At 39.6% G+C, this 27,692-nt stretch overlaps 2 protein-coding genes and 1 long non-coding RNA gene across 6 annotated transcripts in view; 2 read left to right on the top strand and 1 right to left on the bottom strand.

Moving 5' to 3' along the window:
- Positions 1-16,303, top strand: part of cacnb4a (calcium channel, voltage-dependent, beta 4a subunit) — a 281,947-nt gene extending 265,644 nt beyond the window's left edge. For 2 of the 4 annotated variants that reach the window (XM_078403345.1, XM_078403346.1), the window contains 3 exons: positions 3,748-3,843; positions 6,766-6,951; positions 11,894-16,302. In XM_078403345.1, coding sequence (XP_078259471.1) covers positions 3,748-3,843; positions 6,766-6,951; positions 11,894-12,154 — 543 coding nt within the window. In that variant the 3' untranslated portion in view covers positions 12,155-16,302. Of the gene's footprint in view, positions 1-3,747; positions 3,844-6,765; positions 6,952-11,893 lie in introns of all 4 variants that reach the window. The other 2 variants (XM_078403347.1, XM_078403344.1) reach the window with 2 other exon arrangements.
- On the bottom strand, positions 2,068-27,561 carry LOC144595749 (uncharacterized). The gene is made up of 3 exons (XR_013547533.1): positions 27,498-27,561; positions 11,937-12,168; positions 2,068-4,011 (listed from the first exon to the last, which is right to left on the bottom strand). It is a non-coding gene; the product is annotated as an uncharacterized LOC144595749 (long non-coding RNA).
- The window catches only part of arl5a (ADP-ribosylation factor-like 5A), a 43,082-nt gene continuing 31,927 nt past the window's right edge, over positions 16,538-27,692 (top strand). Inside the window, exon 1 of the mRNA XM_078403349.1 lies at positions 16,538-21,155. The gene's annotated coding sequence lies outside the window, so the exon portion shown is untranslated. The remainder of the gene's footprint in view (positions 21,156-27,692) is intronic.

Genomic DNA, 27,692 nt, shown 5'->3' on the forward strand with positions numbered 1-27,692 from the left:
TCGGTGCTGGGCCCATTACTGTTTGTCATCTACATCAATGATTTGGATGAGAACATACAGGGCAAGATTAGCAAGTTTGCTGATGATGCAAAAGTTAGTGGTTTTGCAGATAGTGAAGATGGTTGTGAACGATTGCAGCTGGATCAGGATCGATTGGCCAGGTGGGCAGAGGAATGGTTGATGGAATTTAATACAGACAAGTATGAGGTGTTGCATTTTGGGACGTTGAACAAGGGCAGGACCTACACAGTAAATGGTAAGCCTCTGGTGGTGTTATAGAGCAGAGGGATCTAGGAGTACAGGTGCATGGTTCCTTGAAGGTCGAGTTGCAGGCAGATAAGGTGGTCAAAAAGGCTTTTGACACTTTGGCCTTCATCAGTCAGAGTTTTGAGTATAAAAGTTGGGAGGTCATGTTGCAGTTATATAAGACGTTGTTGAGACCGCATTTAGAATATTGTGTTCAGTTGTGGGCACCATGTTATAGGAAAGATATTGTCAAGCTTGAAAGGGTTCAGAAAAGATTTACAAGAATGTTGCCAGGACTAGAGGGTGTGAGCTATTGGGAGAGGTTGGGTCTCTATTCCATGGAGCGCAGAAGGATAAGGAGTGATCTTATAGAGGTGTATAAGATCATGAGAGGAATAGATCGGTAGATGCACAGAGTCTTTTGCCCAGAGTAGGGGAATCGAGGACCAGAGGACATAGGTTGAAGGTGAAGGAGAAAAGATTTCATAGGAATCTGAGGGGTAACATTTTCACACAAAGGGCGGTGGGTGTATGGAACAAGCTGCCAGAGGAGGTAGTTGAGGCTGGGACTATCCCATCGTTTAAGAAACCGTTAGACAACTACATGGATAAGACAGGTTTGGAGGGATATGGACCAAGCGCAGGCAAGTAGGACTAGTATAGCTGGGACATTGTTGGCTGCTGTGGGCGAGTTGGGCCGAAGGGCCTGTTTCCACACTGTTTCACTCTATGACTCTGAGACCTTTTTTTTCAACCAAGTGTTCTTTTGTGTCCATGTGTATTTAAAGCAAAAGAAACGGTCCTGATGGCTGTGCTACTAATTCAAACTAATCAACTGAAATTTAGCATTCAGTCATATGGTGTGATCCAGCTATCAATAGGTACCTCTTTTTATAGCCCGACCCATCAACATCGCAACTTCTTGTCAGAACACTAATTTGTCATGTCAAAACGTTATACACAAATAATAGAATACTATTTTCTCTAGACAAATATGGTTGATTCTGGCAGAGAAATGACCCGGATATATGCCGATAACTCAACCTCCCAGGAACCTTTTGCATTCAAGCAGGAAAGGGGAACGGAGAAGATTTACGAGGATGTTGCCAGGATGAGAGGGTAAAGGCAGAGGTTGAGTAGGCTGGGACTCTATTCCTTGGAGCGCAGGAGGATGAGGGGTGATCTTGTAGAGGTATATAAGATCATGAAAGGAATAGATCGGGTAGATGCACAGAGTCTCTTGCCCAGAGTCGGTAAATTGAGGACCAGAGGACATTGGTTTAAGGTGAATGGGAAAAGATTTAATCAGAATCTGAGGGGTAATTTTTTCACACAAAGGGTGGTGGATGTATGGAACAAGCTGCCAGAGGAGGTAGTTGAGGCAGGGACTATCCCAACATTTAAGAAAGAGTCAGACAGGTACATGGATAGGACAGGTTTGGAGGAATATGGACCAAATGTTGAGAAGTGGGACTAGTGTCGGTGAGACATGTTGGCCGATGTGGGCAAGTTGGGCCAAAGGGCCTGATTCCAACTGTATCGCTCTATGACTCTGTAACACTTTGGAAAGCTGGTGCGCACTGTTCAGGAGTGGCACCAATCTCTTCCATTATTACTGTCCAAAGAAAGTTTTTTTTAAATGACACAGAGAGCATTGGAAAGCTACATTTAGCTTTCAGAAAGCTATTTAACAATGTTGACATTGATAGTGAATAAGGTGTCACAAAAGAAGCCAAAATGTGATATTAAATCAATAGTTTGTAATCAAGATTCAGAGGAAATGACTAGGCTGTTGAGATAATGTTAACATTTAAATGTTACGTTATATTTAATATAAATATTTAATCAAAATTAATAGAATGGATCGCAACTGAAAGCAAATTACAAATTAGAAGACACACCAAATGTAACTTCAGATGATCCTCAATCCGTGCACATTGTTTAAAAAAAAGTATCATTTAATTAGGAAAAAAAAGAAAAGAATGAAATGGCAATTCGTCCAGTTGTTGTTATACAATTCAAACCAGCAGAAAGGTAAAGATAGACACAAAAAGCTGGAGTAACTCAGCGGGAGCATCTCTGATGAAAAGGAATAGGTGACGATTCTGGTCGAGACCCTTCTTCGACCCGAAACGTAAAAGATATTCCTCTTCCCCGGAGATGCTGCCTGACCTGCTGAGTTACTCCAGCTTTTTGTGTCTATCTTAGGTTTAAACCGGCATCTGCAGTTCCTTCCTTTTTCAGAAAGTCAATGTTGGAGTGCCAGGAACAATGGGTTTATGGCACTGACAGCCATCTGGTGGGTCCATATGGGATTGCTGACTAGCAGCAGTAGCTGCACGAGTTCTTTATGAACTCCTGCATGGGCCTGCTACAGTGCAGAATGTGCTGGAGGTCAGACATGCACACGTGTGATCATCTGAGTCCAGGGAGGGGTTTCTTCCAGAGGACATAGGTTAAGGGGAGAGGGGAAAGATTTAATAGGAAACTGAGAGGCAATTTTTTCACGAGGGTGAGTGAGTATATGGAATGAGATTGCCAGAGGAGGTAGCTTAGACAGGTACTACAACAACATTTAAAAGACATTTGGACAGGTACATGGCGAGGAAAGGTTTAGAGAGATAAGGGCCAAATGCAGAGAGATGGGACTAGCGCAGATGGGGCGACTTGGTCAGCATGGGTAAGTTGGGCTGAAGGGCCTGTTTCTGTGCTGTATGGCTCTATGACTCTCCCAATGTACTGATTGCCTACTTCATAGTTGGTGCACACTATCACTTCACAAAGAAGGGAAATGAAAGAAGGTGGTTTACTTTAATTAAAGTAATGTTTTAATTAATTTATTTTGGATATTTGTGTTTTATGTGTATTTATAATTTTTATGTTTTATCAAAAAAAAATTAAGTTTATTGAATAATTCAAATCTTTTTCAACCGAGAAAGAACCCTGTCACCTAGAGTGTGGTTTGAATCTGGAATGCACTATCTGAATGGGTGGTTAAGGCAGGTACCTTCACAACATTAAAAAAGTATCTGGACAAGTTCTTGAACCGTTATGGCATTGACGGCTGTGGTGGCCAGTAGTGATGAAGGGAATTAGTTATAGAAGGTTAACTGATGGGGGATATCCACCATAGGTCAGTCTGTGGGCAAGTTTGTAGCCTACTCCATCTCATGGAGTGACCGTAACAGCAGAGCCTTGAAATTGTTATGAGCTTAACAGCTACCAAATCAGATGAGGATGCATGTTTGTTGCACAGTGCATATGTAGTGAGAGATGCTCTAAATTGCAATAACCAGGGTTAGGACTGTGCAAAGGTGCAGTGAGAATCTAACTGAATACTTCTGTCTTTGAGGTTATTTGAGACGTCTTTACAGTGGAAGAACACATTGATCTCTGCCTTAAATTTACTATTGCTTTAGAATCTAACCCTAATGCCTTGAATGCTTCAATATTGTAAATCCTAACTTTTGTTGACTGAAGAATTTTCTTTGTTTTCACCAGGTGCTGCAGAGGTTGATAAAGTCCCGAGGAAAGTCACAGAGTAAAAACCTCAATGTCCAGTTGGTGGCAGCAGATAAACTGGCTCAATGCCCTCCAGTATGTACTAGTTCAGCAATTGCTGAGATAGATGGCAATACTTCTTACGTATTTGTTATACTTTATACGAGTAGCCAAGTACTTGTTATACTTAACAAAGTAAAACAACTGGAATGTGTGAAGTTACATCCCAGCATCAGTTTCCTCCTTTTCCAATAGTTCTGATCCCTGCAAATAATTATATAAGATTTTAGAATTTGACCATGAATCATTTATCCATTTAGACTAAGTTTTAATCATTTAAACTTAAAAGAGAACAAAATTGTCACTATTATTCTAACTTTCAGAGCTAGTTGTGAGTTAGTAACAACTAGTTCTTAGTAAGAGTGACTGAGTGGAACAGCAGTAAAATTCACTCAAAGTCCTATGCATACAGCCATCATTTATGAACCGCATCTAAATTCAGCACTGTGAATAATCCATTTAAAATAGATAGGATAAAATCAGTGCAATGAATTAACAATTACATCCATGTTTTCCTCAGTGTCTCAATGTTTAACTTGCTGGACTCCTTTTTCTCACCTCATTCCCATTCCCAAGCTCTCGTGTTCATATTCACCAGCCCCACAACCTATATATTGCTGAGGCCACACTAGGAATATTGTGTGCCGTTTTGCTCACCCTGCTATAGGAAAGATGCCATTGAGCTGGAAACAGTGCAGAGAAGTGTTGAGAAGGATGTTGCCGAGACTCAATGGCCTAAGCTAAAGGGAGAGGTTGGGCAAGGTAGGACTTTATTCCTTGAAGCCCATGAGACCAAGGGGTGGTCTTATGGAGGTGTATAAAATCATGAGGGTCATAGATAGGCTGAATGATTCTAATCTTTTTTCCAAGGTAAGGGAATCAAGAATTCGAGGCCATGGGTTTAAGGTGAGGGGAGAAAGATTTTATACAAACCTGAGGGGCAGCTTTTTCATACAGCAAGTGGTAGTTATATGAAATGAGCCACAAGATGAAGTAGTTGAGGCAGGTACAATAACTTCCAAAAGACATTTGAACAAATACATGGATAGGAAAGGTTTAGAGGGGTATGGACAAAACACACAAAATGGGACAACCATTTTGGGGGCATCTTGGTTGATGTGGACAAGTTGGGCTGAAGGGACAGTTTCTATGCTGCATGACTCAATTTTCTCTCACATCCGATTTCTATTCTAATTCTATTCCACTGACTGTGCAATAATCTACAATCATTGCACACCCGAAACTGATAATGATCACGCTTTGAACCCTGCCCTGGAATCCTCTGCCATTTCATCCCCGTCTTCAACTTTGAGATCCTGCTTATATTGCTTGATCTTGAACAAGTTTTAGATTGGCCCTCCCTCTGGTTTCTTAATTTTAAGCTTTATCGTTCATCTTTGTTACATCTCAGTTAATTGTCTTGGAAGGTTAAATGTACTGTACAAAGTATTACAATACAATACAATACAATATCCTTTATTGTCATTGTACAAGTACAACGAGATTTTGATTGTCGCTTCCATATCAATGCTATCAAATCAAATATTTAAATAAATCACGGCAAACATGTAAAGAACAAGAAGGGGGGGGGGAAGGAAAAAGAAAAGGGGGAACAAGGTAAAGTGCAAAACAATTGCACTTGTTGGTGTTGTTGGTGTTACACAAAATGGGCTGCATGGTGGCATAGCAGTAGAGTGCCAGAGTGCCTTACAGTGCCAGAGACCCGGGTTTGACCCTGACTATGGGTGCTTGTCTTATATGGAGCTTGTATGATATCCCCATGGGTTTTCTCTGAGGCCTTTGGTTTCCTCCCACACTCCAAAGATGTACAGGTTTGTAGGTTAATTGACTTGTATATGTAAAATTGTCCTTAGTGTGTGTAGGGTCATGTTTATGTGTGGGGTATCGCTGGTCAGTGCGGACTCAGTGGGCTGAAGGGCCTGTTTCTGCGCTGTATCTCTAAACTAAACGAAACAATTTTGGGAAATTCAGAACATCTAGCTTATATCATATTTATGTTTCATGGGAAGCCCCTTCCGTCCTGTTTCATCTAATCCCATGAACATATCCTTCTCCCCCATCTCTTTACATGGTTATCTCACTTCCCTTAAATGCATCAATGCTAAGTAATTCAATCTGTCCATTGCTAAAGAGCTTTTTCATAAATTTTCTTTGGATTTATCTTTGGCTAATCTGTATTTATGACCCGGAAATCGGAATCATTTACAGATGGAAACATCTCTTCCCTCAATATTCCCTGTTCTGAAAAAGAACAACTCCCTGGTAGTTACAATACATCAGTTCAAGTGCCCCATGTGCAAACCATTGAGCACCTTTTCTTCAGGCTGGTAAAAAGTAAATCAGATCTGTTTACATTACTCCATGTATGTTTGCTCAAAACCTTAAACAACTCTCATGCTTTACCATGCTAGTCTTTTAGAAATAAGTTGAATAGTTTATATTTTAGTTTATATGCCCTTATTAACCTGTGCCACTACATTTAGTGATTTGTGGATTTCTATCCCCAGATATCTTTGCTCCACTAATAATTTTGAAATATTGTTGAAATATCTCTACCTGCTTACAAATAAGTTAAAAAAAAATATTCACAGATAATCTTTGTAGCAGGGGTGATACATTATAGAGTGATGTACTGTGTGATCATTCTATAAATGAGAACAAGTACACTGGAGCCAAAATCAACACCAAAATGTCAAAATTTCAGCAACCAAGCCAACTGTGCACATTAAATCACTGTTCATATCGCAAAAAGATGTTTAGAGCACTCATGATCATTTACATCTTAACTGATTCTCTAGGTCATTGTAAGCAATTCCACAAAAAATCTTTTGTGATAATATACAATGTCATCTTTTAACTTGTGTTTTCTATTATTATGTTTATAGTTGTAGTTGGCGTAGAAAAATGTGTCTAAAAAATGTTGTCTTCATTCGACAGGACATGTTTGATGTTATCCTGGATGAAAACCAACTAGAGGATGCATGTGAGCATTTGGCAGAGTATCTTGAAACATACTGGCGTGCGACGCACACCCCCAGCAGCGCACCACTGAATCCATTGCTGGGCCGGAACTTAGGTAGTACTGCACTGTCAACATATCCCTCAGCTATCTCTGGGTTACAGGTATGAACACAAACAATGTGGTTACCTGTGGAATTAACAGGACAAAGTAAGCCATGACTCATTCTTCAATTCAGGCAATTGAACACTGCAAATTCTCGTACGCAGGTGCAAAGATTAACTCGCTAATCACATATATGGTGTTCCTCACTCAATGAATGTAATCCCAACCCACATGCACTTAAGAAACTTTTGTCAGCATTTTAATGAACTCTATATTGTGCCAGGTGCTCTTCTCACCCCCTCTATCTATAACCTTCTAAAATGTTTCTTCTGTTCTACGTTTTAGATACAGAAAGGTATCCTTCGGCTTTAAAAAAAAAGCCATTTAAATTCAAAGGAAACAACTGATTCAATCAACCACATGTAATCTTTAATATGCCACTTATGGGACTCACATTTATTTCTTGTAATTTTCATAGTCCTGTTCAATTCCAGCAACAGTGGCTGGTAATTTAAAGTCAACTAATGAAATTAACCTGAAAGTAAAAAGCTAGTTTCAACTATGGTAATTATTAAATAATCAGCCTGTTGTAAAAATGCTGGAGTAACTCCATGGGTCAGGTGAAAGTTCAACCGTTTCACTACAAACTGAGGAAAGGAAACGGCAACTTCAGTTGACTTGAACTTTGTATAATTCTAGACATATGGGAATGTCATTGACTCTTCATTGCTCTTTGAAATAGCCTGGCAAGCTCCTCAGTCTTATGTGTTGGAAGGAACTGCAGTTGCTGGTTTACACCGAAGATAGGCACAAAATGCTGGAGTAACCAGAATGGCAGGCAGTGACTAGTGGGGTACCGCAAGGCTCAGTGCTGGGACCCCAGCTATTTACAATATATATTAATGATTTGGACAAGGGAATTGAATGCAACATCTTCAAGTTTGTGGATGACACAAAGCTGGGGGGCAGTGTTAGGAGGATGCTAGGAGGCTGCAACGCGACTTGGATAGGTTAGGTGAGTGGGCAAATGCATGGCAGATGCAGTATAATGTGGATAAATGTGAGGTTATCCACTTTGGTGGCAAGAACAGGAAAGCAGACTATTATCTGAATGGTGGCCGATTAGGAGAAGGGGAGATGCAGCGAGACCTGGGTGTCGTGATGCACCAGTCATTGAAAGTAGGCATGCAGTTGCAGCAGGCAGTGAAGAAAGCGAATGGTATGTTTGCATTCATAGCGAGGGGATTTGAGTATAGGAGCAGGGAGGTTCTGCTGCAGTTGTACAGGGCATTGGTGAGACCACACCTGGAGTATTGCGTACAGTTTTGGTCTCCTAATCTGAGGAAAGACATTCTTGCCATAGAGGGAGTACTGAGAAGGTTCACCAGATTGATTCCTGGGATGGCAGGACTTTCATATGAAAAAAGACTGGATAGACTCGGCTTGTACTCGCTGGAATTTAGAAGATTGAGGGGGGATCTTATAGAAACTTACAAAATTCTTAAGGGGTTGGACAGGCTAGATGCAGGAAGATTGTTCCCGATGTTGGGGAAGTCCAGAACAAGAGGTCACAGTTTAAGGATAAGGGGGAAGTCTTTTAGGACCGAGATGAGAAGGGTTTTTTTCACACAGAGAGTGGTGAATCTGTGGAATTCTCTGCCACAGAAGGTAGTTGAGGCCAGTTCATTGGCTATATTTAAGAGGGTTAGATGTGGCCCTTGTGGCTAAAGGGATCAGGGGGTATGGAGAGAAGGCAGGTATGGGATACTGAGTTGGATGATCAGCCATGATCATATTGAATGGCGGTGCAGGCTCGAAGGGCCGAATGGCCTACTCCTGCACTTATTTTCTATGTTTCTATGTTTCTAACTCAGTGGGTCAGGCAGCATCACTGAAGAGAAGGAATGGGTGACATTTCGGGTTGAGATCCTTCTTCAGTCTGGAACGTCACCTCTTCCTTCTCTCCAGAGATGCTGTCTGTCTTGCTGAGTTACACCAACATTTTGAGCCTATCTCCTCAGTCCTATGATATTTTGGGAAGGGAATATATACTGGTTTTACCAGTGAAATCCACATTCTGCAAATAAACAAAAATAATTGTATGGGAAGAAGGAGGCCATACAGTCTACAGTGTTGGAATGGCACAGGTAGTTAAACAATGAACCTTAATTGATTGATGATGTACAATTTTAGTTGCAACAAAAAAAAATCATGGATCTATTGGCAAGAACTAGCCATCTGGTTGTGAAATCAATAACTTCAAGATTTGACTATCTCTGTATCCTGCAGGGAAGTGAAGATAACTACATAAATTTTACCAATGTTTGTACTAATTGTACTGTTATTGTTTAAGCACTGATTGATGCTGTTAGGGGATTCTCCATCTCTTGAAATGGGACTGGCTCCAGGGACTGAATTACTTCATGACTGGCTACTCTAGTTCATCATCTCTTGGCAACTTCTTTTCAGCCTTGTGTGCCAACACAACATCCTAACTTGGACCCAATTTATTTCCTGACCTATAAATCAGATCAGTTGATATAGCTGAGACAATAAACCCTAGACCAATTCCTTCATTAATATGAGTTTTCCGAGGGTCAGTAAACAATGTGATCTGATTCAAATAACTTTATAAGCTGGTTCATTATTTTATTCTTTCATGAAATATCATTATCTCTAATGGGGCATGCAATTGCTCCCCATCTCAAATTTCTTCTGAGAAGGTATTGGTGATTGGCTGTCTTGTGCCAGTGCAGTGCTGATGGTGAAAGACTATTGCAAGTGATTTGTATGTTTGCAGGCTTCCTGATTTTGACCCAGGAACAATGACACATTGGAGATACAGTTTATTTCTAGATCTGAATGTGATGTAATTTGGAAGGGAATTTGCAGTTCTTGTGTACGTGTGCCCTTTTAGTAATCAACTCTTCATCAAGCCTATTGTTTATATATCTGGTATTATTTTGGTTAGCTCCAACCACAAATCAGATTCCAAATGTAATCTTGCATTTCCCTTAAAATCATCAATGATCCATTGAAAGGAAGGGATCTAAATTGTGATTGAGGACACTTCTCTGAGTTGGATAGGATAGTTGTGATAGTGTGGATAAGTGAACAACTTAAGAACTTATAGTTGGACTGGTTTCCCTTGCTTTGAGTGATGAGAGGTAAGCAAGCTCAAATATTTCCAATTGAGATTCTCCGGTTACAAATGACTTTTCATTCTAGATGATGTAAAGCTTTTATGTCCTGTTAAAATTACAATGCTACAGGGAAGACCCATCTCTAGAGAAGAAGAAGAACCTCAAAGAGCATATCACTCCTATCTCAAACAGTAGAGACTGATGCATGCCACTGTCATGGGTATATCAAATCCATTTCATAAGCTAAAATAGAGAAACTCCAAATAACAGTTATACAGATTCTATCCACATTTACAGTGAGGCATCAAACTGAATGGAACAGAAAACATTGCGAAAATGTAACTTTCTGCATCAGGCTACATAGTGGAGTGTAAAAACAATACATTCATAGAACATAATATTCTGTAATTAATTAGAACCTAATTAAATTGACTGCAGTATGACAGGCAAAGACCAATTCTTCTTTCTCATTTAACAAGACTTCGAAGCCTCTCATTTTTAATGAAAGTCCAGGGAGAGCGAGCTACAATTAGCATCTCCATTAAAGTGATAATAATTATCCCTAAAATTAGTTGCATATTCACTTGTTCAGAGAGGTTAAATGTACTTACTTCATTTTCTGAAAACACACTGAAACCTCGCTCGTTATTTCAATTGAGAGGTACAATGTGCAACTATTTAATTATTGAAATTTAATGTTGATCATTTGGAAACATGGGATACAGCCTAAATTGAGTGTGAAGTTAAGCTTATAGAGCTACAGAGTTGTGTTTTATCATATTCATTTAAACAGAGTATTTCTAGTTCCATGTCCTAGTTTGCTCAAAGTGCAGCTGAATCCATCATAAACTGACTCCACAATATCTGTGTGCATATGTGAGTAAATGAGTTTGCCAAAACCTCATACATTTTCTGAAATTGGCTCTCTGGTATGACTGAATTCTCTTAAAGTGAATCAGTTCCCTATTCCTAATACGTGAATCTGGAGCCAGAGTCCTTTAAAATCTCCTTTACTTCTTGGGGCTTAAGACTACTTTAGCCTGCAGGATATTTGGTAGGGAAAGGGCTCAACCAGACTCTATAGCATAGATCAACTGTTAGATGTAATATATTTTACTTACGCTAACTGCCAATTTTAACTCTAGTTTCATTTTGGGCAGCATTGGTGACTCGACTGGTGCCTCACAGTACCAGCTACCCGGGTTCGATCCTGATCTCGGGTGTTGTCTGTATGAATTTTGCATGTTCTCACTGTGACTGCATGGGTTTCCTCCGGGTGCTCCGCTTTGTTCCCACATTAAATTTGTAGATTGATTGGCCTTTGTAAATTGACCGTAGTGTGTGGGGAGTGGATGTGATAGTGGGATAACACAGAACTAGTGTGAACAGGTGATTGATGGTCGCTGTGGACACAGTGGACCAAAGGGCCTATTTCCATGCTGTAACTTTCAATCAATCAATCAATCAACAAAGATGCTTGTCAGGGGGAGGGTGGTTCATCAGGAATTAGTCAGGTGATTAGTCGGGAAAGGCAGGAATTCAAAATAAAAACTTAACTACATTGTGTTTCATGCACATTTCCTATATCATGCCTCACAACTTTTTCGATTAAGAAATCGACAATTCATAAGAACAGTTTTGACATTCCTGGAAAACTTTAATAAAAACAAAAATTGCAGCAAATACTCAGCAATCAATTTCAGATATTAACAGTTTGCCTCTCCAGAGAGGCTGCTTGACCTACTGAGTATTTCCTGCATTTACTAATTTTACCATGCATGATGTAAGTGATCTAAAATTCTTTCTATGTTAGTTGCAGCAGTTTTGCTAATGCAGCCCTTTGTTTTGCGTTATCTAGGGGCAGAGAATGAGCAACAGCAATCACTCTGGTGAACACATACCCGTTGAACGAACACGCTTGGTGCACTCCGATGAAAACGGTCACAGTGAGAGGGCGCGGAAGAACAGGAATCGCTTGTCTTCAGGTTCCCAGCACAGCCGAGGCCAATACCCACTGATGGAGGAAGAGTATTCTGACCCCTATCAGGACACGTACAAATCACGAAGGAGTCACGGATCACCTGGAGGCCACAGCCATGATTCTCAACACAGGCTATGAGAAATGTTATTCACCTACAAAAAAAAAAACAAGATAGAGAAAAGATTTTTTTTTAACAAAAAAAAAACAAAACCCCCTGCCTTGCAACATTAAATGTGAACAGGGAAGCATTCACGCAGTTCTTAATATTTTAGTATTGAAACAACAACTCAAAATGGTTTTCAAAAAGTCTTTCCTCCCCCTTTCAGGTTAGTTTGCTCATAATGGAGACAGTCTGGTCAAGTGTTTTCCCAAACACTTTACTGGTTTTGTAAATATGAAGAATGCATGGTAGTGTGTTCCGTGACGTCGTGGGTTTATTGTCACTGTGTCACTGAGCACATCTACCTCTATATATTTTTTGCCTATAAAATGACCACATATATTACATACCTAGTCACTAAAATCAATACTTCCTCTGCTGTAGTGCCAACCTAGCTGTACAGTCGGTGTGGTGGATCTTGAGTACAGGTGGGTTCCTAGCACTTAAACCTGCTCGTAAAGTTCCCAATGCAGTGACAAAGCTCCTTTAATGCATAACACTCTTCGTCTGATTTCTTGTTAGCAATAAGTGGTATTGCAATACAACCCTGTACTACCATTGTTTCAACAGGTTTTGCTTCAGCGTGATTCCGGAATTTAATGCAGCTCCCCATTACATGTACAGCACACTATTTGCATGAAATAAGCAGTAACAAATCACCTATTTACAAGTAAGATATTATTTAAATTTAAGAACAATAAATTAAGCTTTTATGCATTTGCTACTTGTGTATGGTTTTTTAAAAGTATTATTTATGAAGGATGAATTCAGGCTGTACATTATCTTGCTAATGTTAATTCCTCTATTTTCCATGTTTAGAGAGTTCAGTGTTATTAGTTAGTAGATGCATTAGTGCAACAAATTTGATCAAATCTCTCACCTGAAGAATTTGTACACGATAACTGTTTATTCAACCCACATGTGTCAAAGAGAACACACTTTGACTGGAAGGCCTTCATTCCATGATAGCAACCCTTCAAAATGGTTTGACTTACAAAATTCAATTCAGTGCAAGGTAAGGCCATTGGAAAATACTTTGCAACAGTGATTAAGCAACTGGCTGAATATATCACAGGATTCAAAATTGGCATTGTACAGGTGTATTAACCTACGAGAATACTGACCGGTTAAATTGTTTGGGTATGTGCAGAATTTTCTTGGGTAATCGGAGGTAATTTGTATTCACATGCAGCATTTTGCTATTTACAAAGAATAACATAATGCTACCATGCAAAAAAAGAACACTTTACTTTTCTCCATTTGTTTTTTTTTAACATAATTGTATTTGTAGTTGTCTCTGCTGGAGCCCTGAATATCTTCATTATCATTGAAAGCACATGGCAACAAAACAGAATTCAAGTTTCAGTGCAATTGCTGCAAAGCTTGGTAATTGAAAAGTTGCAGTCTGCTAGAACTTGGGTTGCTTAGTGCAGGAGGAGACAGGGAAGATGGACAAGCACAAGGCAGGAAGAGCGAATGTGAGAGGGGGAAAAGAGGGAGAAAAAGAATTTATTTCAATGTGCTATTCGAAAAAAAATATCCGTGCTCATCAAACGCCCTTCACTCTTTTACTATTCAATCTAAATTTAGACCCAGTTTAGTTATCTTACTTATAATCTAAGAACATCTATTCATGAATAAATTCAGTAATCCAATTTTTCATGCTATCACTGTGACTTCCCAGACTGAACTACAAATTTAGAATATGTTGAATTAAGAGGCCTTTTACCCAGTTTAGATCATAGAATTATCGATTTCTAGTCTAATTTGCCATATGTAGATTGTAATATCATGCCAAGGGATGCACTCTTGACTAATCAATGACTTTCAATAACGTTGCTATATGCCTCAATAACGTTGCTATATGCCTCATTGCAATTTAGGAATGCAGCGACATGGAAGAAACAAATTGCCATTCAGTTCATCTCGGTCAGTTTTTTCTTCAGTTGCCTGTTTGGATTGTTTAGAAACATTTCCTATCATAGTGCCAAAATTGTAGGTTGATTATATTGAATAGGTTATTTCTATACCTTGATTAAATAATAATCACCAATTCTAAATTGAAAATCAATCAAGTAAATGAACAACTCTTATACATGAAGAGATTAGTTCATATTACATTTAGCTTGTGATTTCTTCAACTTCATACTCCCTGGTTCTTCATTTCTTACTCCAATACATCTAGGTACCAATTGTTATCATTCAAAACTTTAAAACTGTGCGTTTCATATTCTCCATTTAACCTTTTGTCCATTAAAAGTTTTTTTTTAGTTTCTTTTCATGGTTCTGCAATTAAAATTCCAATGTTCTCTCGACTCTGAATCAGTTTCTGTGGATTGGAGCATAGCCAATGTAACCCCACTTTTTAAGAAAGGAGGGAGAGAGAAAATGGGGAATTATAGACCAGTTAGCCTTACATCGGTAGTGGGGAAGATGCTTGAGTCGATTGTTAAAAATGTTATAGCAGCGCATTTGGAAAGCTGTGTTAGGATCGGTCAAAGTCAGCATGGATTTATGAAGGGGAAATCATGCTTGACTAATCTTACATAGAAACATAGAAAATAGGTGCAGGAGGAGGCCATTTGGCCCCTCGAGCCAACACCGCCATTCATTGTGATCATGGCTGATCATCTACAATCAGTAACCTGTGCCTGCCTTCTCCCCATATCCTTTGATTCCACTAGCCCCTAGAGCTCTATCTAACTCTCATTTAAATTCATCCAGTGAATTGGCCTCCACTGCCTTCTGTGGCAGAGAATTGCACAAATTCACAACTCTATGGGTGAAAAAGTTTTTTCTCACCTCCGTTTTAAATGGCCTCCCCTTTATTCTTAGACTATATCCCCTGATTCTGGACTTCCCCAACATCTTCTGGAATCTTCTGGAATTTTTTGAGGATGTAACAAGTAGAATTGATAAGGGAGAACCAGTGGATGTGGTATATCTGGACTTTCAAAAAGCCTTTGACAAGGTCCCACACAACAAATTAGTGTGCAAAATTAGAGCACATGGTAGTGGGGGTAGTGTATTGACATGGACTGAGAAATGGCTGGCAGACAGGAAGCCAAGAGTTAGAATTAACAGTCCTTTTCAGAATGGCAGGCAGTGACTAGTGGGGTGCTGCAAGGCTCAGTGTTGGGACACCCGTTAATTACAATATACATTAAATTTTAGATGAGGGAATTAAATGCGACATCTCCAAGTTTGCAGGTGGCACAAAGCTGGGTGGCAATGTGAGCTGCGATGAGGATGCTATGAGGCTGCAGAGTGACTTGGATAGGTTGCGTGAATGGACAAATGCATGGCAGATGCAGTATAATGTGGATAAATGTGAGGTTATCCACTTTGGTGGCAAGGACAGGAAGGCAGATTATTATCTGAATGGTGTCAGATTAGGAAAAAAGGTAGGTGCAACAAGACTTGGGTGTGCTTGTACATCAGTCACTGAAAGTAAACATGCAGATACAGCAGGCAGTGAAGAAAGCTAATGGCATGTTGGCCTTCATTGCGAGAGGATTTGAGTTTAGGAGCAATGAGGTCCTACTGCAGTTGTATAGGGCCCTGGTGAGACTGCACCTGGGGTATTGTGTTCAATTTTGGTCTCCTAATTTGAGAAAGGACATTATTGCTATTGAGGGAGCGCAGCGTATGTTCACCAGGTTAATTCCCGGGATGGCGGGACTGACATATGATGAAAGAATGGGTAAACTGGGCTTGTATTCACTGGAATTTAGAAGGATGAGAGGGGATCTTATAGAAACATAGAAAATAGATCCTGGAGGAGGACATTTTGGCCCTTCAAGCCAGCACCGCCATTCATTGTGATCATCCACAATCAGTAACCCGTGCCTGCCTTCTCCCCTTATCCCTTGATTCTGCTAGCTCCCAGAGCTCTATCTAACTCACTTTTAAATTCATCCAGTGAATTGGCCTCTACTGCCTTCTGTGGCAGAGAATTCCACAAATTCACAACTCTCTGGGTGAAAAAGTTTTTTCTCATCTTAGTTTTAAATGGCCTCCCCTTTATTCTTAGACTGTGGCCCCTGGTTCTGGACTCGCCCAACATTGGGAATATTTTTCCTGCATCTAGCTTGTCCAGTCCTTTTATAATTTCATATAAATTTCTTAATCGATTGGACAGGCTCGATGCGGAAAAAATGTTCCCGATGTTAGGGGAGTCCAGAACTAGAGGTCACAGTTTAAGAGTAAAGGGTAGGCCATTTAAGACTGAGATGAGGAAAAACTTCTTCACCCAGAGAGTTGTGAATTTGTGGAATTCTCTGCCACAGAAGGCAGTGGAGGCCAATTCACTGGGTGTTTTCAAGAGAGTATTAGATTTAGCTCTTGGGGCTAAAGGAATTAAGGGATATGGGTAAAAAGCAGGAACGGGATACTGATTTTAGATGATCAGCCGTGATCATATTGAATGGTGGTGCTGGCCCGAAAGGCCGAATGGTCTACTCCTGCACCTATTTTTGTATGTTTCTATGTTTCAAAATAAAATGATTTCATTTTCTAAATATAATAGTCAAAGCTGGACATAATACTTCCTGGGGTCTCATCAGTATTTCATAGAATATAGGTATTCAGTCAAACAAATAAGTGTAAACATGAAATCTGTTAGGTACAGAAGGCATAATATAATATACTGTCTTTCTCAAAATGTGGTCAATTGTGATACTCATCCACTTTAACAAAATGTCCTTCAGTATTTAATAATATTCGAGATTCATGCATTATCTCGATGCCATAAAAGGAATATGTGTGCAAATTCCTCAAACGCGTGCACTCAGGTGTGAAGTTGTACTCAGAGTGCAGGCGAGTAATGGGGCTACCCTGTTGTAATCTTAAACCTTTGAACTGTGATCAGAGGTGTTATTTTCTGCAGCTGAGATTGAGATTACAAATTTTTGAATTTATTTTGTGACCAAATATGGCGAAAGTTTGAGGTCCCTGTACATATCACAGGATAGTTACATATCACAGATATGCTCAAAAATATCTGATCCTGCCTACTCTGATTTCTATCTCCCAAAAAACTTCCTAAACATGTCACAAGCCTACTTCCAATTTCTCTTTGATCTGCATGAACCTGCTTTAGTTCTCAGTCATTCCATCACTCAACTCCAAAGGATCTGAAACAGACCGATCTCCAGATACCTGGTCCCCACTCTCCCTTTTCAAAATAAATTTATGAATTATTTTTAAAAGTAAAGGCAGAATTTCAGAATCTAGAGACTTCTGCAAAGTGATGTTTAATATATCTGCATATTCTTCTTTCAAGTATAGACTCAAGGTGCTGGAATAACTTAGCACATCAGACAGCATCTCAGGAGAAAAAGGATAGGTGTCATTCAATATGACACTTTTCTGCCATTCAATATAATTCAATATTAGAATAAACTATATTCAGAATTAAAGGACGTTCTTTTAGGAAGGAGATGACGAGGAATTATTTGCCACAGAAGACTGTGGAGGCCAAGTCAGTGGATATTTTTAAGGTAGAGATAGATATTTGATTAGCACAGGCATCAGAGGTTATGGGGAGAAGGCAGGAGAATTGGGTTAGGAAGGAGAGATAGATCAGCTATGATTGAATGGCAGAGTAGACTTGATGTGCCGAATGGCCTAATTCTACTCCTATCACTTAATATGATTATACCTGATTGCTGCAGGCCTCATTTCCTCATTTGTGCCAGTTCCCCGAAGCCCTCAATTCCTCAATCTTTCAAGTATTTATTTATCTCAACCTTAAATATATCTAATAGTTTGGTCTCAACTACCTTGGGCAGAGAATACCAGAGATTCGCTCCTCTTTGAGAAGGATCTTCCATGAACCTCAGGTCTAAATGCTCCAACCCCCTTTAAGATCTCATATGTATGAATAAGGTCACCCTTCATTCATCTAAACTCCAATAAATACTGACACAACTGTCTATCCTCTCCTGAAAAGACAACTATTTCATCCCTAGAATTAGCCTGGTGAATCTCCTATGCTGCCTTCAATGCTCCTCTTGCTAAGGGGATCTAAAGTCTGCACGGTATTCCAGATGTGGCCACACCATACCCATTACAACTGTAACAAAACATTTTGAATCTTAAACTCCAATCCCTTTGCAATAAATGCCAAAATGTAATTTGCCATCTTCATTACTTGTTGGTCCTGTCCACTAACATTTTGTGTTTCATGCATGAGAACAACTAGATCCCTCTGAGCGTCAGTCATTTGTAGTCTCATTCCATTTCAACATCTTTTGATTCCCCTCAGCAAAGTGCATGACCTCGTAATTCCTCACAATCAACACCGGTTGCAGAATCACAACGTCTCATCACAACATGCCCTTCTATCTAGCTTTGTATCGTTGCCACACTTAGAAACCTTACATTTTGATCCCTTCAAGTCTTCAATGAACTCAATTGGTCAAGCAGCATCTGTGGGGAGAGATGAATTATAAATGTTTCGGGTCCAGACCCCACATCCAGTCTGAAAATGAAGAGGGAAGATAATTATTATAAAGAGAGGGAAGGGGTGAATCAGATTCTGGGTGTTGATAGGCAGACTAATGAACGGTGATGGTTGATGGGCAAATGAACTCCAAAAAGCTGCATCTGCTCATCATCCATCATTTTCTTGGTCCACCTATCACCTCCCACCTTCTACCTCTCTTCTTTAATAGTGGCCATCTCTTCTCTCCTCTCTCAGTCCTGATAAATCGACCGTTCCCTTCTCCCCACAGCTGCTGCTCAACCACTGAGTTCCTCCAGCAGTTTGTTTTTTGTTCCGGACTCCATCTGCATTCTCTTGTGTTTCCTGTGTTCATTGGGAACCGGGCTTAAATTACACTTGGGAGCTTGATCTGGAGTTTTAGAATTTCTTTATCTTGGGCCACCAATTAATGCAAACATTGATTTTTGATAAACAAGTTAGTCTCTTCACTGCTCTGAGAGGTTATTATTTTAGGTCATTTTGGAAACCCCTTTTTAAAAATTATGAAGTAACCATAAATGGTTGGATTTGGAACTAGATGAAGTGTAAAAATATGACAAAATTCAATGGTGGCATATCTATCCCATACACTCTAGGCAAGTCGCCCTCATTTTATTCTCAGTAAAAGAGATATGGCAAAAATTCTATTGCAGATTTGATAAGTTATGTTAGGTTGTATCACCTTTTGCTCCCTGACTTACATTAGCTCTCAGTTAAGCAATGCCTCAAAGTGAAGCTCACCTTTGTTCTCAAATTCCTCCTTGGCATTGTCTTCCCATGCCTTTGTAATCACCTCCAGCTCTTCAGCTCCCTGAGATCTTGAACTAATCTGGCTTCTTTCAATTATTCCACTGTTAATGAGTGTGCCTTCATTTGCTGTGGCCCCTAGCTTGGAAATTTCCTCCCTTTCAAACTTCCCCACCTCCCTTTCTCCTCTACGACACTCCTTAAAACCTACCTCTTTGACCATGCTCTTGGTCATCTGTCCTAATTTTTATGTGACTCAGTGAAGCTTCTTGGAATGTTTCACTGCGTTAAAGGCACTTATGTAAATGTGAGTTGTTGTTATTTTTGTTATTCTGCTTGTTAAATATTGGTGTATATATTGACTGTTAAATACTGATGTATATATTGCTTGATAAATCCTAACATATATACTGTCCATTATATACTGATATACAGGGCACTGAATTAAAACAATGAGAGAAATGCCAGTTTTGAAGCCTTGATAATGATGGGTCATATTTCTCTGTGTGCTAATTTTAGTGAAAAGGTAAGAGTGAGTATTAACACTGATCATTGCTCTATATTCACATCTAATTAAGCACCAATGGTAGTTAAGTGGGAAAAAAATACATCTTTAAGTCTTCCTTTTTCATGCCAACTGATTGGAGCTCACTTTGAAAAAATACTTTGCACCTTAATATAGTCTTTTTTTAACAATGTGAACATTGCCGATATGTTGTATTCTTTGCAAGTGACTGTTTTAATAATGGCTAGTTGAATGCGACACTGCTATTAAAACAAAATTGCTGCATGAACTGGCATGTCAAACATCGAGAAGAAACACATCACAAGACTATGTGTAAGTTTGTAAAATTGTTTAACTATTTGAAGTAACCTTCACTGTTACTGATCAGTCTTAGATTGAAGACTAGCTGGATTTCTGTATTAGTAGGGTTACAACAACATGCCTTTAAGTGTTTTTTTTACATTGAACAGATTGAAAAGTAACCATTAAACTTTGAGACTGCATGACATGCATGTACATGTTTACCAATCAAAATAAAGCACTCTGTCATTATTCTAATTACACAAAAAATCTAAATATTTAGTCCTTAAGTACATTGAGCTAGAAACTGGTGCTTGTTGTACCTGTTTTCTGGAAGGAAACTGGGAGGAAGAGGGGGAGCAAAATGTACCAGTTTCATTCCCTAACCATGACCAAAATATACCCAACTCCTTACTGTTTTAGGTGATTTTACAAAAGGTTGCTGATGGTCCCCACAAAGCGATATACGACTCGGCATAAGTTAACGAGAGATCTAAAATTTACTTAAGTACTTCTCCATCATATTGCGTTGCCTGGTTATCCTATCCTACTGAGGATGCAAAATGCATTGTCAACTCATCCAAAATAATCAATTGAGCTCCAATTTAGATTTTCCTGATTTTATTTTCAATTTGATGAACATACAGTGCTAGGTTTAGTGGATTTCTGCTGGAGCAACATCAGCCAGTTGCTGTGGGACAACGAGTTGCCAAGACTTGTCAATGGTGGCTTTGTTCCGCCGATTATTAATTCCTACTAAGCATTCAGACAATGTCCTAGGTCCACTTTCCATTGCAAAACTGTGCTTTTGAAAGCATTCCACACCATGTGCAGTCTGTGGATGCCTCTATTAGCACAGACTGAATTTCCTCATGAAGGCAAACGACGCCAACTACATTAAATATCACATTTTGCCTGTGGTGGGCTTGGAGGTTTGCAGGTATGTATGGATCAGTACATGCATGCCAGACATTTAATTGCAACTATAGTGGCCAGCAGGACAAGTTCATAACTAGATTTGCAATATTTTTGAGAATAACTTTGGAGTAATTGCAATTTTGTTAGATCATATCTGTGATCTTTGAAGATGAGCACACTGTTCCACTGCAATTGAATCTACCCTCCAGTACAATGCAGAGGTAACTTGGCACTTTGAGAGCAGGGTCATATTCTGAAGCACTTCCATTAGAGGTGATCCCACACTATAAATAGCCATAGCGGATTTCTTGTAAGGAAATACAGTATTGCCATTCTGGACCTCCTTTGGAGGCAGTAACTGACAAGTATGCATGAATTAACTCTGTATTGCACAATTAGAAATACATATCAAACGATCTATGGCATTACATAATGCCAAAAGCAAGGTGAATGTAGGCTTGCAGTGGATGGGTACCAACATATAACAATGTGCAGTTACTGAAGAATAGCATTAGAAACTTTTAACACCTGGTAACAGAATGACCTACAGAACAAAAAAAGTTTCAAGTTATTTATGCATTTAAGTCTTGTGTTATGGAATGTTACAGTAGTACTCCTCTGCAATATGTACACATGAATTTGAACAGTAATGGATACTTACAATCAACTGTTATGAAAGCTGCAATGTTCCACAATTTGGGCATTTTGGCAGTTAAGTATTGGCTCCAGTTTTAACATAAAACATTGCAAGATTTCAACATTTGGGTCAGTTACCCAATTTATTCCTCCTCCGTACTTCTTGGCTTCATGAAAATTAAATTTTAAAGCATGTATATTCAGTTTCCAACTGGAGTTTAACCAGTTCTTAGCAAGCATGTCTAGTTAAAATCAGTGTAGAATGGAAGGATGGTGGGATTATCTCTACCTCTTATCCTGAGGAAGCAATCATTAAAATGGGTGAAATTCATATCATACACTTCCCCAGTGAAATTTATACATGTATAAACTTACAAAAAATAGAATTGATTTTAGGATTTGAATTTTTGCAATCAATTGAATGCATTTTTCTTCTGAAATATTTATTGCAAAAACCTACCGTCTGTTTGCCACGTTAAATAAAATTCTGCATAACAATCATATAGTTTTGTTGATTCTGAATTTTTGCTAATAACTCGATCAAAGGTAAAAGTATACTGCCGCTCTTTTGTAATAGGTGCAAATCTTATGAGCAACGCAAAAAGTATTAACACACGTAGATATATATTGATCTGTAATTTAAAAATTGCAGTAAATATTAACATTGTCAGTAGCTCGTCTTCCACTTCTAGTTTTCAACACAAAATAAAATGAATATCAAAGCTTAAGTTCCCCATTTTATAGTGGTCTCATAAATTGTGTTAAACCTTTGGAATAATTTAAGCCTAATAAAAAATATGTGAAATAGTATTTTACTTTAAAAATTTACCTTTTAGAATTTGGGACCATAGACTTAAAGTGCTATACAATAGATATTTTTTGTAGTTGAAATAAAACTTTTCAATTCAAATATATTAGTGGCACTTTACTTACCTTTAGTACTTTCATTAGTTAGTTGAAGAAAAGATCCAATGCTGTACTATATTTAGAATACCTCAGTGAGATAAGGATCAAAGTTAGTCATATAAAGATTATTAGCGTAAAATAATTTAGAAATAGATACACTTTTAAAAATTAAATATCATTTCAATAGTATTTTTGAATAATGTTTTCTGGTATATGGAATTGAATTTGCTAAGACTTGGATTGGAAGATGGGCTACAAGCAGTTCCTATGTATTACTGTTACAGATATTTTGTCAAACGCCTTGCCTGCTGAATTTTTCTTAAAGAATTATCAAGTAAGGCTCCTCCTGCCAAACTATTATAGGGAGAACTTTGCTCCGCAATGAGAAGACAACTTTAACAACAAACCTTCCTTTAACTTCTCATTAATCAGGGCTACTGGACACCCTGAGGACTTAATAGCATGTTAAAATTACATGACCTTTTTTGCACATTTCTAAAACAAGTTTACAAAAAAAATTGAAAAGGCTTGTATATAAATTGTTGCTGCTTTAATTGGTTTGAAAATTATTATTAAGAAATATATTTAACATACTGTACAACAGAGTCACCCTGTGCAGGGTTCTATGAAAGGTATCCTTCTGTGTAAGGTCAATAGCATTGTTTCTTACAGCACACAGTTTATAGTATTTTCAGTATTCTGAAGAGCATGTTGGGTTAACTTCCATTTCCTATGCAAATGTGCACAGTGTTGCATGTAGTGCTGATTACTCCCTCAGCTTCTCAGTGGCATTTTGTTTTGGAGATTTCAGAAATTAATTGCTTCGCTATTTTTCGTGCACAGAGAATTGGAAAATGAAATGTAAATGGCATGCATGGAATTATCACTATTTCTGAAAATATGGTTTCTGGAAATTAGATGTTAAAAATCAGCTGCATTTTCAAAATAGATTAGATTTTTTCTAAAGTAATAATAAAAATGTTTCTTCAAACTGGTGGTATTATGTTTGATTTTATTGCAACACCTAATCCTTTAGGAGCGGGAATAATTTCAATACTGAAGGCGGCCATTGAGTCCATTGTGTTGTGCTGGCTCTCAACTAGAGTAACTCACTAGTTGTAAAATCACCCCCACCCCTGTATCATTGCAATATTTCTTCATCCAATATTTACCTAATTTTCTCTTGAAGGCTATAATGGAACCAACCTCCACCCTGGCTTTAAGCAGCAAATTCCAGATTCTAACCAAACTCTATGTAAAAAAAGCTTTACCTTACATTGCCATCAGATTTTTTTCCCTTTCATACCTATAATCTCTCATCCCCAACAACCCACCAACCGGGACAGCGGTCTATCCAGACACCATAGCATTTAATATACTTTTATCAGGTCTCTCTTCTATATGGAGAGAAAGTAGGGAAGGGTACTGATTTTGGATGACCATCCATGGTCATATTGAATGGTGGTGTTGGCTCGAAGGGCCGAATGACCTACTCCTGCACCTATTTTCTATGTTTCTCTAATTTATCCCTGTAAATCTAGGCTCTCAATTTTGCAGTTTGCAAATCACATTCTTTGCTCATTAAAATTAATAATATGGACAAATAAATTAATCCTGTAGCTGATAATGGACATGACTAATCATCTGCCAGTCATCTTTGTAAGTTAAAATTATAATTCCTGATAAATTCAAATACTAATTCACTTGACAATAAGGCTTCTGCAATTTCTGTGTTCCCAATGTACTCCAAAAATCTGAGCATAAAATTGAATATCATCGCCACTGTGAAGTACTGAAGGGGATGCCATAAAGTTGGATATGCTGTCTTTTAGATGAGATTTTAGATGATGATAGGCTTGGATAGCGTGGATGGGGAGAGGATGTTTCCACCAGTGGGAGAGTCTTGGACCAGAGGTCATAGCCTCAAAATTAAAGGACGTTCCTTTTGGAAGGAGGCGAGGAAGAATTTGTTTCGTCAGCGGGTGGTGGATCTGTGGAATTCATTGCCACAGAAGGCTGTGGAGGCCAAGTCAATAGATATTTTTATGGCAGAGATTGATAGATTCTTGATTAGTACAGGAGTTAGGGGTTATGGGGAGAAGGCAGAAGAATAGGGTTGAAAGGGATCAGCCATGATTGAATGGCAAAGTAGATTTGATGGGTCGAATGGATGTTCATGAACTTATGACATTATCTTTCTGCTTATGACACTATTTTGAAGAGCAGGGTAGCACAGACCAATATTTATCCCTCAGTCTACATCACTGAAACATAGAAACAATGAAAATAGGTGCAGGAGTAGGCCATTTGGCCCTTCGAGCCAGTACCACCATTCAATAGGATCACGGCTGATCATCCAAAATCAGTACCCGGTTCTGGCTTTTTCCCCATATCCCTTGATTCCCGTAGCCCCCTAAGAGCTAAATCTAACTCTTGAAAACATCCATGAATTGGCCTCCACTGCCTTCTGTGGCAGAGAATTCCACAGATTCACAACTCTCTGGGTGAAAAAAAAATTCCTCACCTCAGTCCTAAATGGCCTCCCCTTATTCTTAAACTGTGACTCCTGGTTCTGGACTCCCCCAACATCGGGAACATTTTTCCTGTATCTACCCTGTCCAATCCTCTAAGACTTTTATATGTTTCTATAAGATCCCCTCTCATCCTTCGGAATTCCATTGAATACAAGCCCAGTCGACCCAGTCTATCATCACACGTCAGTCCCGCCATCCCGGGAATTAACCTGGTGAACCTACGCAGTTCCCTCAATAGCAATAATGTCCTTCCTCAAATTAGGAGACCAAAATTGCACACAATACTCTTGGTGCGGTCTCACCAGGGCCCTGTACAACTGCAATGGGACCTCCTTGCACCTAAACTCAAATCCTCTCTTAAGGAAGGCCAACATGCCATTAGCTTTCTTCACTGCCTGCTCTACCTGCATGCTTACTTTCAGTGACTGATATACAAGCACACCCAGGTCTCGTTGCACCTCCCCTTCTCCTAATATGACACCATTCAGATAATGTGTAAGAAGGAACTGCAGACGCTGGTTTAAACCGAAGATACACACAAAAAGCTGGAGTAACTCAGCGAGCAGGCAGCATCTCTGAAGAGAAGGAATGGGGGACTTTTTGGGTTGAGACCCTTCTTCGGACTGGTTAGGGATAAGGGAAGTGAGAGATTTTGATGGTGATGTGGAGAGATAAAGAACAATGAATGAAAGATTTGCAAAAAAGTAACAATGATAAAGGAAACATGCCATTGTTAGCTATATGTATGTTGAAAATGGGAAGCTAGTGTGAATTGGTTGGTGGAGGGAGGGGAGTTCAGAACCAGGGGCCACAGTTTAAGAATAAGGGGTAGGCCATTTAGAACGGAGATGAGTAAAAACTTTTTCACAGAGAGTTCTAAATCTGTGGAATTCTCTGCCTCAGAAGGCTCTTCCTCAGTCAATTCTCTGGATGCTTTCAAGAGAGAGCTAGATAGAGCTCTTGAGGATAGCAGAGTCAGGGGGTATGGAGAGAAGGCAGGAACGGGGTACTGATTGTGAATGATCAGCCATGATCACATTGAATGGCAGTGATGGCTCGAAGGGTCGAATGGCCTACTCCTGCACCTATTGTCTATTGTCTATTGAGGGATAGAGAAGGAATGCCGGGGCTACCTGAAGTGAGAGAAAACAATATTCATACCACTGGGTTGTAAGCTGCCCAAGCAAAATATGAGATGCTGTTCCTCCAATTTGCGTTTAGTCTCACTCTGACAATGGAGGAGACCGAGAACAGAAAGGCCTGTGTAGGAATGGGAAGGTGAATTAAAGTGTCCAGCAACCGGGAGATCAGTTGGTTCATGCGGGCTGAGCGAAGGTGTTCTGCGAAACAATCGCCCAGTCTGTTTTTGGTCTCGCCGATGTACAAGAGTCCACATCATGAACTGGGTCAACATCATGAACATCGACTTCTCCAACTTTAGATAGTTCCTCTGTCCCTCTGTTCCCCTCCTCCTTCCCAGATCTCCCTCTATCTTCCTGTCTCCACCTATATCCTTCCTTTGTCCCGCCCCCCTGACATCAGTCTGAAGAAGGGTCTCGACCCGAAACGTCACCCATTCCTTCTCTCCCGAGATGCTGCCTGACCTGCTGAGTTACTCCAGCATTTTGTGAATAAAATCCACATAATGAACAATGGATACAGTAGATGAGGATGGAGAAGTTGCAAGTGAATCTCTGCCTAACCTGAAAGGACTGTCGGAGTCCCTAGACAGAGTTAAGGGAGGAGGTAGAACTACAGGTGTTGCATCTTCTGCGGTTGAGGGGGAAAGTACCTGGGGATGGGTACCATTCAGATAATAATCTGCATTCCTGTTCTTGCCACCAAAGTGGATAAACTCACATTTATCCACATTAAACTGCATCTGCCATGCTTCTGCCCACTCACCCAACCTATCCAAGTCACCCTGCAGCCTCACAGCATCCTCCTCGCAGTTCACACTGCCACCCAGCTTTGTGTCATCTGCACACTTATAAGGGTCTCAGCCCGAAACATCATCCATTCCTTCTCTCCAGCGATGCTGCCTGTCCTGCTGAGTTACTCCAGCATCTGCAGTTCCTTCCTACACATCACTCACCTTGTGACCTTACTACCTTAAAACTGAGTGTTGTATGTTGTACAACGGTGACACCACTTTAAAGATATTTAATTGCCTTTAGGCCATCCTGAGGTTGAGAAAGGTGCAGTAATAGTGCCACGTCTTTCTTTCACTTTGCATTCTCTCACCATCTGCCAGGGTGGCAGCACTTTTGTCAAAAGTCATGACTCACCTGTTTTAGTCACGTCAAATGTTATTAAGACTATATATACGGTGAACTATTGATCTGAGCAGATTTAACAACACCAATAGGAGCTGTTAAGTAAATTCTGCCCTTCCTTCAGTATTCTGACTGCACCTTTATGGGGATAGCGCAAAGGGTATTCCCAGTGGCACTCCATGCAACCAAAGCGAAGCGCGGACGGGA

The sequence above is a fragment of the Rhinoraja longicauda genome, chromosome 8 (genome assembly GCF_053455715.1).
Source record: "Rhinoraja longicauda isolate Sanriku21f chromosome 8, sRhiLon1.1, whole genome shotgun sequence".
Lineage (NCBI taxonomy): Eukaryota > Metazoa > Chordata > Chondrichthyes > Rajiformes > Arhynchobatidae > Rhinoraja > Rhinoraja longicauda.